This window comes from Nerophis ophidion, linkage group LG04 (assembly GCF_033978795.1).
Source record: "Nerophis ophidion isolate RoL-2023_Sa linkage group LG04, RoL_Noph_v1.0, whole genome shotgun sequence".
NCBI classification, from domain to species: domain Eukaryota; kingdom Metazoa; phylum Chordata; class Actinopteri; order Syngnathiformes; family Syngnathidae; genus Nerophis; species Nerophis ophidion.
Window position 1 is genome coordinate 54,164,708 of NC_084614.1, and position 19,728 is coordinate 54,184,435.

The following is a 19,728-nucleotide window of genomic DNA, read 5'->3' on the forward strand; positions in this document are numbered from 1 at the left end:
GTGACGAAGCTCTTAACTCAAAACACTCGTCAATCAACATCTCCCATTGGAATAAGTAGAAAACAATTCAAATGGTGCTCAGTCACCCCAAAATATTTAACATGTAACATGAGGTTTAAAACCAGGGATGGTGTGGCGCAGTTGGGAGAGTGGCCGTGCGCAACCCGAGGGTCCCTGGTTCAATCCCCACCTAGTACCAACCTCGTCACGTCTGTTGTGTCCTGAGCAAGACACTTCACCCTTGCTCCTGATGGGAGCTGGTTAGCGCCTTGAATGGCAGCTCCCTCCATCAGTGTGTGAATGTGGAAGTAGTGTCAAAGCGCTTTGAGTACCTTAAAGGTAGAAAAGCGCTATACAAGTACAACCCATTTACCATTTATTTAAAAAGAACACCATTTTAGATAAGAAATACAATGATACTATAGAATGTACTACTATAACAACTACAGCAGTTTAACAATGGAATGTATTGTAATTCTAGGTTCGTTATTGCCTCATCCCTTACTTAAAGCGTGAGTAAAGAATGCATGAAGAATGCACAATCCACCTGATAGGACCTGATAAGTGAGAACGAGAAAGAGATGATACAATATTATCTGCTCACAGATGCTGCCCGGTGGTTGTTTGAGCAAACTGCTGCTGGTCCTGGATAGTCCCACTTCTTAATGATTTAGCCAGGCGGATGATTCTCAAAAGGAGTGAGGCAAAAAAAGAACCTTACATACTGTAGTAAAAATGTACAGCATTTACTTTGGAGAGTGGACTTTCTTTGTCAAACACATCATCATCAGCTTCTCCACATTTTCATGAGTAAATGTGAAATTTATACATTACTTTAACATTTTTGGCAACACACCCACTCTGGTTTTTGATGATTTTACTTTTTTTAATTCAATGAATAGTAGCCACTTTTTCTTTTCAGGACTGTCCTTCACACTCAATGTATTCCTTCCCATGCAAAGGTATGTCTATCTCTCGCTATAAGTTAATGCTCGTGAGCAGGATCAGATGTTTTGGTCGAATCTTACGGGGTTCACTGTGACAATTTTTGTGCCAACTAATTGTAATAACCAACTGCTTGTAACTCCTATTTATGCTTCCATCTTATGTGTCGTTTAATTTTGTTTTACATGAGTAGTTCAAAGTTGATTGGCAACCCTAAATTGGCCCTAGTGTGTGAATGTGAATGTTTTCTGTCTATCTGTGTTGGCCCTGCGATGAGGTGGCGACTTGTCCAGGGTGTACGACGCCTACCGCCCGAATGCAGCTGAGATAGGCTCCAGCGACTCCACAGGGGACAGGCTGTGGAGAATGGATGGATGAGTAGTTCACCTCTTTTTACACTCGTGACAGTTAAGCACGTAAATAGTGCAAGGTACATCTTTGCATTTTTATCATTGAAGTTAAGACTTACTGTAGTTCACATATTTTTACACTTGTATAACAGTTATTGTTAAATATACAGTACCGTGCAAAAGGCATTGATATTATTTATTATAGCAATCATTTAATGAAGAAAACTGAACTGTTAACCAAATTAAATGAAATAATACGATGTGGAGTGCATTTCGTTTTTTTTTTCCATCTGTTTGTTAGCTGGCCACTTCCTGGTTAATTTATTGCAAACTACTGCAGGTTTACATGCTTTGAAAATATACAACACAATAAGAGTTGGGTATTTTTTAGTGCAGTCCTGTTTTCTGTGTCAAAATTTGAGATTGTGTTTGCAGGGCAAAAATGCAGCATAAATCATGGTGAGTCAACAATTGGATTAATTTTGATGAATAACAGTGCTCTATTGTGAAGGATTAAAGCAAAAGGGAATTGTGTATATGCTTGTATGATGTGTTACCTGTTTCACTGCTAAATCAGCTCTAAAGGACAGAGCTGAACCACCACTTCCCAGAAGACAGCTTTGTATAACAAAACAAATCAAAGAAAATAGTTTTTTCTTCACATCTTAAAATAAAAGCTGGGGCTCTGCCTACTATAAGTCAGTCAGCTATAGACATAATTGTGTTTTTCTTCAGCGAAAAAGCTAACCTTGTTAAGTTTGTGTGGCATAACGATGCCGGATTTGTTTCTCCGTGGATGCGTCGGGCAAGAACACAGCGAAAGGTAAAAAATGAAGTATTTATTAAACTAATAAAAAGGGCTAGGAACAAAAATACTGGTGCTAAGCAGAAAAGCAAACAAATGGTGCTAGCATGGTAGCTAGGAATACACAAAGGCACAAAAAGGGAAAACAAAAACTACTAGCATGAAAGCTAGGAATAAAATAAACCGCAGCGCGAGAGCTAGCGAGTAATAGTATAGAAAGTAAGTCATCAAAAGTTGCGTGAAAGCAAACTATTTAAAAATAACAGGAAATATATATTGTCATTTTAGTAGGTAGACATATTTATGTTGCACTTTACTGTTTGTGTCTTCTTTTTGTCTACGCATGGGAGAGTACGAATTTTTTTTTCGATTCCTTTGTATGTCTTTAGATGTAAAGAAATTGACAAATAAAGCTGACTTGACTAGAGTCCGAGAATGAGTGAACAGAAAAGGGCTGGCTTATATAAGGCAGTAATCAAAATAGAAACAGGTGTGCGTCAAAAGCAAGGGGCAGGTAAACTAATAAGCTACTATGGTGACAAAGCAAACAGGAAATAAGGAGGTCAAACAAAAAAAATGTGATACAGGAAGGAATCAAAACTACAAAAATGGAACGATCAGAGCAGCAATTTTTTTTCTTTGATTACCAAAAGAAATGTATGTTTAATTTTCTATAAGATTTATAGTCAAAATAAAGCCAGTAATACCACATATGTGGCCCCCTTAATTTGGAAAAGTATCGAATTACATTTTGGTACCGGTACCAAAATATTGGTATTGGGACAACTCTAGTACTTACTTTTTATGAAGTTAATTTTCGACCTTGTCTGGAAAAAAAAATAGCAGTGATGTTCTCCTTCAATGTGTATATTTAACACTGTACATTTTCAAAATATACATTCTGATACTTTTGGAGAGGGTGGGGTATGGTTTCGTTTACAATCTAAAGGTAAACGCCTTCACTAAAGAACTCTTTGCAGACATTATCAGAAAGTGGGTTAAACATGTGACTGTGGAACATTTATGCAGAATTTTTATCCAGAATTATCTAGACCTGGGGTCCCTAATCTTTTTTGCACCAGGGACTGGCTTAATGTAGGCATTATTTTTACGGACTGGCCTTCCAAATGTGGCAGGTTGACGGTATATAATATATTCAATTAACCCGAGTTGATGATATATACACCAACAACCTGGACTGAACTGCCGATGAAAATTAGCCTTTGGCTGCAATCTGGCATGTTTACATTTTTAATGTTCATTATCGTGCATTGTCCCACGTAAATGGTAACTTCCTATCAGTAGTTTTAATATACATCTACAGGTATGATGAGCAAGCTTACTGGTGTCTCTGGTAGCACAGGCAAAAGTTTGGTCACAAAAAATGTGGTTGTTTATAAATTATTCAACGTTTCTGTGTGGCCCGTTAGCAAATGAGTTACTTACAGGAACTGTTCACCTGAACAATCGTTGTGAAACCACTGATTTGGTGGGTTTTTTTCATCACTTTATTGTCACCGCCATTTGAGTGATAGACATATTCGCCAATCAGAATTGTTGAGCCTTTCCTCATTTTCCTCATGGCTAATTAAAAGTGTTTAAGAAAACAGCAAGTTTGTCTGCACTGCAGTGGAGGCAGCCAGTACGCTTACAACAACTTGCTCCGGGGTAAAGGTTTTAATGGTGACTCAGCCTCATGGGCCCATAGTCAATAAGTCAATCAATTGAACAGTAAATGAAAATGAAGTCGAAATACTTTGCTGGGATCGATAAATTGCCATGTCCGTGTATTTGTCTTCCTAGTCTCCCGTTTCAAAACAGTGAGAAAGAGGTCTCACACTCTGCATCGCTCTCAGCACCTGAGTGTTTATTTCACAGTAGATTAAAATGAAGAGTGACCCTTCTATTCAGTCATTCACAATCTTTGTCTCTGTGGGCGGGGAGCAAGAACGGTCGCTTAGAAACACAGGAAGCACGTACAGAGAGCTCCACTCCTCACGGCCTTACTATTGTGAAAAGTTCCGCAAAGCAACAAAAATTAAGGGAACGAAATAAATGATTACAGAGCCAAATGTCCCGCTGTCGGTTCAGCTCCAACCCGAATGGGCAATATGAGCCCATCAACACTGACAATCGAGGGAGAATGCAATGACCATGCGACCGCAACAGAAAAAAGACAATCTGACGTAGTTTTTTTCCAACTGGAGAAAAAGTGTCTTTTAAAATGGTTATTTATTTAAGTTAAAGGGGAACTGCACTTTTTGGAGAATTTTGCCCATTGTTTACAATCATTATGTAAGACAAGGACACCTATGTTTTTCTTTTTGTTATGCATTCTAACTGATAAATAAATGCAATCAAAAGTCTGCTTACAATGGAGCCTATGTGAGTCACTCTATTCTGCCTATACAGTACTCTAATAAAACACCCGAACACCTGTATCAAGATTGTATATACAGTACATGCTGCAAGTTCATATGTAATGTAGTAATGGGCATATTTATAAAAAAACATGTATTATGTACGTATTTTGATCATTTTAAGTAGACGGGGGGCGCATTAATTTAAAAACGAATCACAGCGTTGGCTTTTTCCTTCGACAACATCACTGATTACTACTCACTGCGGACACCATGAGAGCCAACAAACATAATAAAACATCACTTACTGTACAATGTCTGCTCTCACTGGGTTGCCGACTGCTAGAATGTAAATATATTCCCCTTTAAATGTTTGCTTACAGAAATTAGAGTCCATTTTCTAATGGTATGTCTGTTTATGACTAAAGTTTACCTTCCAATTACAGTGCAATTGTAAACAATTATACAGTAAGGAGATATCAAAGTGTATTTCCTTTTAAATGGTTACTTCCATTATTATATATTATGATTACATTACATTATAAACACAGTATAGTTTTTAATCGGTTATTTCTTTAGTTTAAAAGCATGATGTGGACCTGTGGTTCTCAAACTTTTTTCACCAAGTACCACGTCAGAAAACAGTTTTCCAGTACCACCATAATGACCAACAATAAAATACACTAACATTGTCAGCCTAAATATTCTTTAAAACAAGGCAGATTTTTTTGTAAACAAGTATAGTTAATGTTTGGCACAGTTTGAACAGTAACACTGTGTTTTAATATTGAATTATGTGATTCATTGGCGTACCACTAAATGGATCCCGCGTACCAATAATGGTACACAGACCTCAGTTTGATGTAGCCAAAAGCTCAGTGTCTGCATTAATCCAATTATTTTTTTAAAGAAATTATTGCATATTGTTCTAATTTGTGCTACCTTGGGAAAATGTGTTGATTGAAGGTCTAAAAGTAACATGTCTTCCTTAACTAATTTTCATACCTTTATGTATAAAATATAAAAATCGTGAATCACAATCAAATTTTTGAATAAAAAAACAAAAACAAAAAAAACGCAATTATATATATATATATATATATATATATATATATATATATATATATATATATATATATATATATATATATATATATATATATATATATATATATATATATATATATATAAATCATCCCTGTTATATAGGTCCATTTTTAGAAGAGAAAACATAGCAGGACTGTCACAATATATTTTCATATTTACAAAAAGTAACAAACCATGATGTGTACGAGTTTGATATTCCTGGGTTCCCTTTCTGGGGGAAAATAGATTTCTGACAATAAAGTATAATGTAGTTCACACTTTTTTTATATTGCCTACATTATATTTTCTGTGAGCACATATGAGAACAGACAGTGGACTAAAACATATATCATAGGTGGATAAAAGTACAACGTCACATGGAGGGAACATACTCTAAAATGCATGTAGGTATAAATTTGATTTTTAACCCAAAGAAATCAAGTTTAAACTACTAATGCAAAACTAGATATCTATCCATCCATCCATTTTCTACCGCTTGTCCCTTTTGGGGTCACAGGAGCCTATTTCAGCTGCATTCGGGGGAAGGCGGGGTACACCCTGGACAAATCGCTACCTCATCACAGGGCCAACACATTTACACAACATTCACAGTCACATTCATACACTAGGGCCCAAATATAAGTATTATATATTGTTGAGAATATAATGGGGCGGCATGGCGTAGTGGGTAGAGCGGCCATGCCAGAAACCTGAGGGTAGCAGGTTCGCTTCCCACCTATTGACATCCAAATCGCTGCCGTTGTGTCCTTGGGCAGGACACTTCACCATTGCCCCCGGTGCCGCTCACACTGGTGAATGTATGATGAATGAATGATTGGTGGTGGTCGGAGGGGCCGTAGGCGCAAACTGGCAGCCACGCTTCCGTCGGTCTACCCCAGGGCAGCTGGGGATACAGATGTAGCTTACCACCACCAGGTGTGAATGAATGATGGGTTCCCACTTCTCGGTGAGCGCTTTGGAGTATCCAACAATAGAAGAGCGTGATATAAATCTAATCCATTATTATTATTATTATTATTATTATATAAAGCAGCTTGCCTGCTTCAGATTCCTCCTTGGGGTATGGTGAAAAAAGAGGAGCGTTCCAGTTATCTGATTCCGAGGAGGAATAAAGTCTCTTGTATGCTCTCCCTGGTGATGAAGGCTATCTAAGTTGCTCTGGGCTAGACAAAGTGCATTTCCCAAGGTCAAAATCATGCAGTGCAGTTCCTCATCTCTGCTGTGATGCAAACCTAAATGTGGACCAGTCAGCATGATGTTAGCCCTGAAGGACCTGGCCTAGACTGTGATGGAGATTTCATTCATGGCAGGGAACATAATAATAATAATAATAATAATATACAGCATGAAGCAATGTAGTGGACGTGAGGCAAATACAAATACAGCAATGCATATATGCTATAAATACACGCATCCCCTCCTCAATTGATCCGTGGAGGCAGCAAGCATCCAGCACTCAGGGGCTTCACCCTTACCTTGCAGCCGAACATGAGCGACAGGGTCCGGTTGCTGCAGATGACCTTACATTGGCACATGACCGGCGAGAGACACTTTAAATTCCTGACATTAGGCAAAGACATCTGTCCAAAAGATCCACGCCGCTGCTCCGACGGCCGGCCGCCACTGCCGCGATCGAGATCACCGGAGAGCCGCGCGGAAGCTCGGAGTAGAAGTCCGGGGACAAGGGGGTGGGGCCGGAGGGGGTTGATAAACGACGCAATGGCTGGTGGAAATGTAAAGGAACACTTCTTCCCACTCAACTTTGTGCACGCTCGTCGCCTTGAAGACGTCCTATTGATAGTGATTTACCCACGGCTGCAACGCCCCCGCCCCCTTTCCCCCTCAATTGCTGCCTTCCCCTGCACTCTCTCTAGTAATCGAGCGTAACGTTTATAGTAAACGTGCGGTTGGATTGAGCATCCGTTTTTCTTATCTGCTGGTTCACAGGCAAAGGGTCGATGTCGAGGGTATTTTCTTTTTATTTTACACGCCGTGTCGCCGTGTTCGTGTCTGACTGGGCAGCTGCGCCCCTTTCGGAGTGTAAAATACAGCAGGAGCTGTCCGTGGTGTTGAAAGTGTCTACTTTAGTGATTGAGGTGAACCCCACTGTCACTCATTAGCACGCTCGCTCAAGGTTGTTGCCATCAAGCCTTTTATGAATGACTCCCAAAGTGTCCAAACACACACACGCACGCACATTGTTGTATTTTTGACCTTCTTGAGACCCACGAAAAATTCCTACCTCTTTAGGACCACCCTTTCTAGATGTCACGACCGGGGGTGCAGCTCTCCCGTCCAAAGGCAAAACCTAGTAACTCACTTCTAGCTGATTTTGAGAAAACAAAGAAAAACCAATCTATCTTGATGCTGTCTAACAACGATCTACAAAGTCGTCAAACGTATAGATGTTTTCTTGAGCTTTCATTTTCTTGCCGATTGAGCCATGGATTGAATCTGCTCTCATGAACGTGTGCCCTTTCTCCAGATATTTTATCACAATCTCGGGTGGGCCCCATTCTGCGTTTGCACATTGGGCAAGAGCCGTGTACAGCGTCCAGTTTTTATTTTGACCTCCACAGTTATCTGCCCAAAAGAGTATGCAAGGGGAAGAATCAAGAACAATACATTTAATGAAGGTGCTTAGCAACGTCCTGGGCCAATCTTCCAAATATCCCCTCGTGCCATAATATCACATAATCAGGTGGACCGTCGGCCCCCATTCGTGCAAATGTCTCATTAAAGACAATAAGGCGACTGACAAAGAAGCTCCGATTGGTCCAATGAGATACTAGGTTTTTCTGTTGTATCTACGCGGGTATGTGGTAGTTGCTAGGTCCTGCCATGCGCGTAACAGCTTACTTACAGAACGAATTACAATATCGCATACACTAATGTAAAGCATATCACCTAGGAACTCCAAAATTATCATCAGCTCAGTTTTGACCAAAATTGAGTTACTGGGTTTTGCCTTTGAACGGGAGAGCTTGCTGCGCGGTTATTCTCCCGGAATGCAAAAGGGACGGCTCTGGATGACAGCGTGAAGGTAGGATTTGATTTATTAACATAAATCTCGCAGCTACCAACAACATAGGCAAAGAACAATAAGACATGCATGCCCAACACACTTATTTGTATACTCTAGCCTTTAAATAGACCACCCTTTTAGACCAGTTGATCTGCCGTTTCTTTTCTTTTTCTCCTATGTCGGTCCGGTTTGCATGGATGAAGTACTGGCTGTCCAAAATTGGGACCCAGGATGGACCGCTCGTTCAGAGTCGGGACCCAAGATGGACTGCTGTCTGCGCTGTTGATCCGCCTCCACTTGGGATGGTTTCCTGCTGGCTCCACTTTGGATGGGACTCTCGCTACTATATTGGATCCACTTTGGACTTGATTCTCACGGTAACGTTAGATCCACTATGGATTGGACTTTCACAATATCATGTTAGATCCGCTCGACATCCATTGCTTTCGGTCCCCTGGGGGGAGGGGGGAGTGTCCTCTCCATGGTTTTCTCATAGTCATCATGGTCGACATCCCACTGGGGTGAGTTTTTCCTTGCCCTTATGTGGGCCCTACCGAGGATGTCATTGTGGTTTGTGCAGCCCTTTGAGGCAATTGTGATTTAGGGCTATGTAAATAAACATTGATTGATTGATTGATTGAAATGAAGCTAAGACTTAGACAGGAGCGATGGCATGGAACAAGAAAACTTACTTGGTCAGAACAATGAAACCAGAACAAGTGATCAACAAAGGTAGATTTAAATAGTCCTCTCTTGATTAGACACAGGTGTGTCTAAAAACAACACGGGCAGGTGAAAATCCTAAGTAACCATGGTGACTAAAACAAACTCACAGGTTCACAAACAAGAACAAAAGGAGTCCAAAACTAACATAAAACACAAAAACATGATCCGCACCACGGATCATGACACTAGATAAATAAAAATTTGTATTTATAACATTAATACAGCACGGTGGTACAGGGGTTATTGCATGTGCCTCACAATTCGAAGGACCTGAGTAGTCCTGAGTTCAATCACAGGCTCGGAATCTTTCTGGGGTGTATTTTCAAAGTATGTGTTGTGTTTGGACGTTGGAAGTTCAGTGAGCATGTTGTGTTATGTGTGACCACGGGTGTTGACTTGTTGTGTTATTATTTGCGCCATGAGTGAGACATGTTGTTTGGTTTTGGGTAATATATGAAATGTTCTGCTGTATAAAGTTCAAAGTGCAATTCATGGTCACTAACTTGAATTTCTCCACCAGAAGAGGGCACATTTGCAACTATTATACGAAGGTCCTCTGTAGTCCTGGGTTCAACCCCGGGCTCGGGATCTTTCTGTGTGGAGTTTGCATGTTCTCCCCGTGACTGCGTGAGTTCCCTCCGGGTACTCTGGCTTCCTCCCACCTCCAAAAATATGCACCTGGGGATAGGTTGATTGACAACACTAAATTGGCCCTAGTGTGTGAATGTGGTCTGTTTATCTGTGTTGGCCCTGCGATGAGGTGGCGACTTGTCCATGGTGTATCCCGCCCTTCACCCAAATGTAGCTGAGATAGGCTCCAGCACCCCCGGCGACCCCAAAAGGGACAATCGGTAGAAAATGGATGAATGGCTGGATGGATAATATACACATACTATGCAAATATAAAAAAGCTGGTAACTCTTTAGTATGGGGAACACATACTGTATTCACCATTTATCACACTATTATGTTATTATGTCCACCAAGGACTGGACTCTCACAATATTATGCCAGATCGACTCGACGTCCATTGCACCAGTCGCCAAGGTTTCTCATTGTTATCCCATTGGGATGAGATTTTTTCTTGCTCTGATGTGGGATCTGAGCAGAGGATATCGTTGTGGCTTGTGCAGCCCTTTGAGACACTCGTGATTTAGGGCTATATAAGTAAAGATTGATTGATTGACCAATACTTAGTTGCTTATTAACATGCACATTAGAACACATATTGGCTCTTAGTCATTATTAAGTGCTTATTAATGCCTTATTCTGCATGGCCTTATTATACAACCAGTAAGTCATTACTATGAATCTTTCCTCAATAACCTCAGAATTATTGCTTATTAGTACCCCTAACCCTAACCCCAACTCTAACACTTGTATTTTCCCCTAGTGTCCAAATAACTCTTAAGTCGTTGTTACTTTAATACCCAACTAATTAATGGTGAATATGTTCCACCCACTAAAGGGTTACTAAAAAGCTTGTTGTGAAAAATGAGTTGGATTTTCACAAGAAAAAAAGTCACAATTTCACAGGACCAACTTCGAATTTTGGCAGTATTATAATAGTCGTAACTTTATTCAACGCAACTCAAAATTTTACAAGAAAAACTGAACATTTTTGCAATATTATGATAAAAGTTGGAATTTTACACCACAACACTCGCCATTTTACAAGAAACACACACACATACAGTGACATCCTGCTTAAGTGATACACCGAAAAGCTTAATGTGTTTTATCATTAAAGGTACTGAGTCACTGTGGAAGCTAGTAAATAAATAGCACAACGCTCGCTTAGAAAATTTCAGCTTCACTTTATCGGGTATTTAAATAAAAATCCAAGCATATTCGAAAGTTTTTTTGTCATAAATTAAGCGTTTTCAAGCACAAAAAAGGCTAAAAAAAACTGATTAAACTCCGCCTCACGGAGCAGTACTTTATTGGATGAAAAGCGCAAAGAGGTGACCAAAAAGTGTCGAGAGTGCTAGTAATGAGGAAAAACTAAAAAAAAGATCATGAATAGTTTTTTAATCCCTAGCTATGAACATAATACTTAAGGATTCTTACTTAGCGGAAAGTAATTGCGATCATGTCCACAACCAATCAATTGTATCACAGTCTCTGGTGTTACAGTTGAAAATGTTTTTTGTAATGTTTATTTTACTCACATGAAACAGACGTTCAGAAATTGAAATATAATCATTTTCCAATTTAAAAAAAATAAATCTAAAACCCATCAGCAGGAGATCGACTTAGACAAACTTTAATGATCCACAAGGGAAATTATTCCACACAGTAGCTCAGTTACAAAGGATGGAAAATGTAATGATGGAAAGGATAATGCAGATATAAAGTAGAATAAAAATGTACCGTTATAGCAATATAAAATATAACATATGTTACATATATATATATATATATATATATATATATATATATATATATATATATATATATATACACACACAGTATATGATATATACAATACAATGTTATATTATATGTAATATATTCAACATCTAACAATTACCATGTACAGTATTACAGTATATGCAACAGCTGCAGCATTAAATAGAGCAGAAAATATACATTATAAACAAAGAGAGGTAGCTAACATAGAAGGTGTCAGGTAATAGACAGTATTGCTGTATGGCCAGTGATTATAAAGCTGGATGGAGTGCTGAATGAAGGAGTTATGGACAAAATCTCAGATTTCCATTGACTGAAGGTTTATACATTTTAAAAATGCATTTAACTTACATTAAGGGCTGTTTTAAGTACAACTGTAGAATATCACAGTCGAACAGGGACGGCGTGGCGCAGTGGAAGAGTGGCCGTGCGCAACCCGAGGGTCCCTGGTTCAAATCCCACCTAGTACAAACCTCGTCACGTCCGTTGTGTCCTGAGCAAGACACTTCACCCTTGCTCCTGATGGGTGCTGGTTGGCGCCTTGCATGGCAGCTCCCTCCATCAGTGTGTGAATGTGTGTGTGAATGGGTAAATGTGGAAGTAATGTCAAAGCGCTTTGAGTACCTTGAAGGTAGAAAAGCGCTATACAAGTACAACCCATTTATCATTTATTTAACTAATATTACAACTGCATGAAAGTTACAGTCATAAAACATATAGAAATGCTGAGCTTGGGTTGTTTTTCAAATAACCCATCCATCCTTTTTCTACCACTTGTCCCTTTCGGGGTCGCTGGAGCCTATCTCAGCTTCATTCGGGCGGAAGGCGGGGTACACCCTGAACAAGTCACCACCTCATGGCAGGGCCACCACAGATAGACAGACAACATTCACACTCACATTCACACAGTAGGGCCAATTTAGTGTTGCCAATCAACCTATCCCCAGGTGCATGTCTTTGTTTTTCAATTATAATGATCATATTAATCTTACCTGAAAGTTCCACTTTTGAAGCTGTATTTATACTGTATTTACTGTATGTGGGTCTTGTATATGCCTGTACTGGCAGGGTGAGCCCACAGGGGGGAGTGAGAGAACCGGCTAGGTTATATTTAAATATTGTGCATTCATCTCAGGACTGACTGCGGTGCTGGGCTAGATGCTCCCAGGTGACGTCAACCACTAAAAAAAAAAAAAAAGGGAATCCAATACACAGGCGGATACTACTCTCTGCCATGAAAGGCAGGATATCCTGGCAAGTGTGCCGTAAAAAAAATTGACGTGCGGGTCTGTGAAAGGAGGTCAATGTCCAAGGCAGGTGTCGTAAAATGTACGCTGCAGTTAACCAAGCTGTCCGTCTGGTAGAGGACAGATAAGACATAAAGTAAATCTGAATTATGATGTGTGTTGTACCCACTCAAGCCAAATGACGTATTTCTCGTAGCATAAGAAACCCAGAGAGGACTTTTTGAACCCACATCTCGGTTGCCATGGATACGGCTTTGTTAAAGACAAAACTCCGTCCTTGATGGTTAATGCATGCTAATGGAGGAGGCGGGGGCTCCATGCGATGAGTGTCCACTGTGAGTGAGTGAGTGAGCATGTCGTGATGAGTAATGGACTTGCATTACTTACTTTCTTCAACATCACTTGCTGGTGGGCGCTTTTATTTCCCACGGTTCTCTTAGCATGAGAAACCGCACAATTGTCGCATCAAACTTTACTAATAAACAAGTTACTAGGGAGACAACACACACACACACACACACACACACACACACACACACACACACACACACACACACACACACGCACACACACACACACACGCACACACATCCACTTAACACAACTGCAGCATCAAATAGATTTCCATAATCTTCTGGGATCATGCGCTAACAGTCTATTCCAACACAATGGAACCTCAGATGACACAAAACTAGCACTATTTAGACACAGTTTTCCCCAAAAATATATGGCTTCCGACATGGATTTGAAAGCATCATCATGCGCGACGTCACACCAGACGTCATGAAATCATATTCAGCTCAGTGAGCAGCTAAAACGTTAACTCAAGTGTTTTTGTGTTTTTTTCTGTGGCCCTACAGAAGTGTAGCAGTCGGCAAAAGACGAAAAAGTGCGATGATGACCATAGAACAGGAAACATGACCATACAGCCACATACAAAGGAGTCAAGCTCCTCGGTACGTAAATCCCATAGGGGTGATGAATGGATGGTCAGCACCTGAGAACTGCGGCCTACCTTCATGACCTTGAACTACCTTCCCTCTTTTGCTAGATATCTTGAGATGTATGTTGTAATATGTATATGTGCTTTGCGATGGAGGTTTTTTCCCACTCCAAACTGGGCCCCCTTAGGAGCCCAGTCTGGATTGTATTTTTTTACTCATCCTTCCCCAGCGTTGACCTTTTTCCCATCTTTTACGGGGCGCTTTATGGCGACCCAACAGTGTTCTTGTTCTGTAACCCTGTGCACTGTTTGTTTGTCTAATCCTGAACAGGTTTGTGCTGAAAACAAAGTTTTGTTGTACTTGTGCAATGACAATAAAGACTTATCCTATCCTAAAAAAAAAGTTTTAGCAATACAATTAAATGACTACAATGGTATCTCAACTTACGAGCTTTATTGGTTCTGGGACGGAGCTCTTAACACAAAACACTCTTAACTCAAATCAACGTCTCCCTTTGGAATGAACTGAAATTAAGCAGTGCGGTGGCCCAGGAGTTAGTGCGTGTGCCTCACAATATGAAGGTCCTGGGTAGGTATTACCATGAATTGGTTAACGTGGACCCCGACATAAACAAGTCGAAAAACCTATTCGGGTGTTACCATTTAGTGGTCAATTGTACGGAATATGTACTGAACTGTGCAATCTACTGTTAAAAGTTTCAATCAATCAATCAATCAAAGGACCACTGTAATTTGTCAAGTGTGGGGCAAAAGCACTGCTACAAAAAGTAGCATTACTGCTAATATGTAGCATCATTTGAAAAGTCACCTGTGAAAGAATGAAGAGTGCTTACTCCGCAACATCTCCATTCCGTGCCACACCAACAAAATGCCGAGGCAACTATATCCACATAAACACCGTATGAAAAAAAATAGTCCACAACAGAAGGAGATAAGGTCCGCAAGAACCTAGCACATAACGAAGGACGGACACAATTTGATTTCCTATTAGGAAGCTCATTTTTATTTGACAGTTATTGAAATATCTTGTGTGACATCATGCACAGAAGTGCACTTTATTTGTTTTAAACTATTGTAGTGGTGTTCTGTACAAAAAATGCACTTTAATTTAGTGTTGTTTTGATATGTCATCTTAGGGACATCCTGCACAAAAGTGCACTCATCGCTTGTTTTAAAATGTCTGACAATCTTGCACTTTCTGTTTTGAAATGACAATGTTACTGCTTAATAACAGTTTAGTAAATACAGTTTTGGTCAATTGACTTAGTTGTGATTTCCCTCTCTGCATGAAAAGTTAAAAATTAGCATATGTTCATAGCGGTATGAACAAGAATGTTTTAATGTAGACACATAGAATCATCATACTGCTGTGATTATATGCATCAAGTGTTCATTCAAGGCTAAGGCAAAATATCGAGATACATATCGTGTAATGGCCTAAAAATATCGAGATAATAACAAATGGCCATATCGCCCAGCCCTAGTCCTGGGTTCAATCCCGGGGTCGGGATCTTTCTGTGTGGAGTTTGCATGTTCTCCTTGTGACTGCATGGGTTCCCTCCGGGTACTCTGGCTTCTTCCCACCTCCAAAGACGTGCACCTGGGGATAGGTTGATTGGCAACACTAAATTGGCCCTAGTGTGTGAATGTTGTCAGTCTATCTGTGTTGGCCCTGTGATGAGGTGGCGACTTGTCCAGGGTGTACGCTGCCTTCAGCCCGAATGCAGCTGAGATAGGCTCCAGCACCCCTCGCAACCCTGAAAGGGACAAGCGGTAGAAAATGGATGGATGAAATCTATTTATCGTATTTCCTTGAATAGCCGCCGGGGCGCTAATTGATTTAAAACCTCTTCTCACTCCTGCGCTTATTCAAGGCATGCGGTAAAAGTAAGCAGGCGCTAAATATTTTAAAACGTCTCCTCACCCCTGCGCTTACCAATGGCATGCAGTAAAATTTGAGTGTGATATAAAAAAAAAAAAAAAAAAAAAAATCTTCTGCGGCCGCTGCCCGGTGGTTGGGGACCACTGCTCTACAACATGTCATTGCACCCACTTTTACACCATGCTAACTGCGTGCCAGTCGGACACATGCATATCGCTGCTTCTCATACAAGATTGCAATGCATACTCGGTCAACAGCCATACCTTTTACACTGATGGTTGTGATATAAACAACTTTAACACTCTTACTAATATGCGCCACACTCTGTGAACCCACACCAAACACATTTCTGTAAAACATTGGCTCTGTAACACATAAACGCAACATAAGAATTACCCAGAAATCCAAAGCATCCATGAGTCTTGGCTATATTATACACGCGTCCCCAACCCCGCCCACATCAACCAGCGCATGGAGGGGGGTGGGGGGGAGGGGGGTATTTGCTGCTAGCGGGGTGTATAATATAGCCAAGAGTCATGGATGCATTGAAATTCTGGGTAATTCTTATGTTGCGTTTACAATGTGTTACAGAGCCAATGTTCTCCAGAAATGTGTTTGGTGTGGGTTCACAGAGTCGGGCGCATATTACTAAGAGTGTTAAAGTTGTTTTATATCACAACCATCAGTGTGATCTGTATGGCTGTGGAACAAGACCCTTGGTTTACACATAGTGACGACAGAGGAAGCGTCACTCGTGACGTCACGACTTTGACGCGGCGGTAAAAGTAAGCATGCGCTAATAAAATTGGGGAGCGAGTTTGACCCGGCAGTAATTCAAGGCAGGCGCATATTACAAGGATATACGGTAATTGAACTTTCCCCCCCAAAAAAACCCATCATTTTAACATGTAATATGACTTTAAAAAAATTAAAAACAAACTTTTTAACAAACAATACAATAAAATCTACTACTAAGAACTATAGTAGATTTATGGAATACTGTAATAATAATGTAAAACATTTACTTGGTTGAGCGGACATCTTTGGTATCTCCTTCCAGCTGCTTCTTCGTCAAACACACCATCAGCAGCTTTTCCATATTTTACACCATTAATTTATTATCTTAACATTCCTGGCTGGTGTTAGACTTATTCTGCTTCAATATGGTGCAGACTAGCAGTGATAGGCTCAAATTGCTTTGCCAAGTTGGCGACACTCTCTGTCATGTTTTTGATTATTTATTTCTTAAATTCTGTCCGAGTTACTTTGTGACGAACCCCAAGATGCAGAGACGGAGGCAGGCATTGAACAGGAAAACATGATTTAATTAAAATATTAGAACAAGAACAAACTAATGGGGTACAAACAAAAGCGCGCACGAGGCGGATAACAAACTAAGGGAGCTAGCATGGAAGCTAGAAAATAATAGGAGCTTAATATGGAAGCTAGCAAAAACAAATAGGGTCTAGTGTGGAAGCTAGCGGGTAGCGAGCAGGAAAACAACAGTCGTAACGTGTACTACAAAACAAACTGGAAGCAGGGAACAAAGAACAGTAAGCTACAAACAACGGATATAGCTTACCGCTACGCTGCAAATACAAGACACGACACGACACGACACGACACGAGGGACATCGACAAGACAATATTCCAGCACTGACTGGAGGACAAAAGCAGGTACAAATAGGAGCGGGCTAATTGACACCAGCTGTGGCCAGGTGCCAATCAGCCGCAGCTGAGGTGAAACAGCGCTTAGGGAGAAAGACAGGAAACTAACAAAATAAGAGCGCTGACAGGAACTAAAAACAGGAAATACTAAACACACAGAGGAAATTCTAAAACACACACAGACAGTGGCAAGCCTGACAAATTCATTGAATATCATCCACTTCTTATTCTCAGCGCTGACCTTCACACATACTTTCTTCCTTCCCATGGTTGGAAAACAAAGTTATGTCAATCTGTAGCTATAAGCTAATGTTATGGAGTAAGACCAGATGTTTTGGTAAGATATTAAATTGAACTACAACTGTTTTACTAACACACACAGAGTATATGCTAACATAACTACATTGATTCATTCAAGAAATACCCATTGACACCACTTGGTGACACCACTCTACAAACAACTTCCTGTTTGTCAGGCATCCTCAAAGGATAATTTTATTTTTATTGCATCGGGGTTTATATTTATATGACCCTTAACTGCTCAGGGGACAAAGAACGACTTTTTTGTCCTTTCAGTAGAAGTGTGCTGTATTTGAGCCATAACGTATGTTGTTTTACTCCATTATACATGATTTTTCCCAAAAGGATTTTTTTCGTGTTTATTTTTAAATGTTATGTCTAATTAGACTGTGATCTACTAAGATAATAATAATAATAATGGATTATATTTATATCGCGCTTTTCTATTGTTAGATACTCAAAGCGCTCACAGAGAAGATGGAACCCATCATTCATTCACACCTGGTGGTGGTAAGCTACATCTATAGCCACATCTGCCCTGGGGTAGACTGACGGAAGCGTGGCTACCAATTTGCGCCTACGGCCCCTCCAACCACCACCAATCATTCATTCATCATTCATTCATTCATTCATCAGTGTGAGCGGCACCGGGGGCAAGGGTGAAGTGCCCTGCCCAAGGACACAACGGCAGCGCTTTTTTGGATGTCAATAGGTGGGAAGCGAACCTGCAACCCTCAGGTTTCTGGCACGGCCGCTCTACCCACAACGCCATGCCGCCCCTAAGACTGCGTGTAAAATTAATAACAAGTGCAAAATGTTAGAGACCAACTTATTTAAACAGGGATGTTATGTACTCTATTTCCTGTAACCATGGAAACACTCTTACTGCATATCTGTGTTCAAATATTCAAGGGACTTTATGCTACAACTAGTTGTGTATTACTTTGCTGTGTAACATGCAGCACCTAACTTTAATCTGTACCAGCTATAGAAGTACAATCTAGGCAACATAACCTATTTTTAAAATACCAAAGGTGTGTTTTTTTTCATGATGATATATTGTTTAGGTGTCTATGTTTAGGTGTAATTATAATAATATACAGTATCTCCATGAAAAAATAAACACCATTAACCATCAGAAGACAAAGGCTGACTTTTTTGTCGTGTGAGAAAATGTTTGCTGTATTTTGGCCATAAATAGACCAATTCCAATGTTTAATTTTTTCACAGGTATGTATGGCAGTTATTCGACAATATCCCAAAGACAAACAGTACAAATTTCCAGGACATAAAACATTTTGGATTTTCTTTTAAGTTATTTTGCTCACGTTTCCTAATAAATTTCAACCCTGAAAATATCAGTTTTTGTTTTGTTTTTTTAAATGTCAACCCTTTGAAGGCATATTTGATCAAAATATGTCAACGTTGTCAATTGCATATAAAGTTATTTCACTAATTTAAACCTGGGACATTATCTGATCAAAATGCTTTCAAAAGGGTGAACATATTTTAAATATGTATTTTTTGTTTTTGTTCAGGTCTATAGTTTGAGATGTTTTCTTTAAAGGAAAAAGTGACAAAAACAAACAAACTATTGACTATTATCTCCTGTTTGACTTCGAAGATAATTAAATTCAAACATTGCCAGAGTGTTAAACATGTTAAAATTAAGGAGTTATTGAAGTCCTGTGATGCCAAAAAGCATGTTGGTGGCAAATCTGTTAACGTAAAAGCACATTTTCAAGTCAGCAAAAGCTATTATTACTTTTATACCTATAGTAGCCATTTGAGCCATCAGATGTAAGGAAGTCATTTGTTGAAGGCAATATTGGCATATATCAGTTGGAAACAATATATTCATTATGAAAATGCATAAAACGGCAATTCTTTCCCCGGAATATATGACTCTATAACGAACGAAAGAGACCACAAACATG

The 19,728-nt window shown here is 39.9% G+C and overlaps 1 protein-coding gene across 5 annotated transcripts in view; it reads right to left on the bottom strand.

Moving 5' to 3' along the window:
• The window catches only part of LOC133551558 (disks large homolog 4-like), a 195,420-nt gene that overhangs the window by 108,850 nt on the left and 66,842 nt on the right, over window positions 1-19,728 (bottom strand). Inside the window, exon 1 of one of the 5 annotated variants that reach the window (XM_061898381.1) lies at window positions 7,043-7,321. The exons of 3 other annotated variants lie outside the window; for them this stretch is intronic. In XM_061898381.1, the coding sequence (XP_061754365.1) occupies window positions 7,043-7,147 (105 nt within the window). In that variant the 5' untranslated portion in view covers window positions 7,148-7,321. Of the gene's footprint in view, window positions 1-7,042; window positions 7,322-19,728 lie in introns of those variants that run through there. One more of the 5 variants, XM_061898382.1, reaches the window with a different exon arrangement.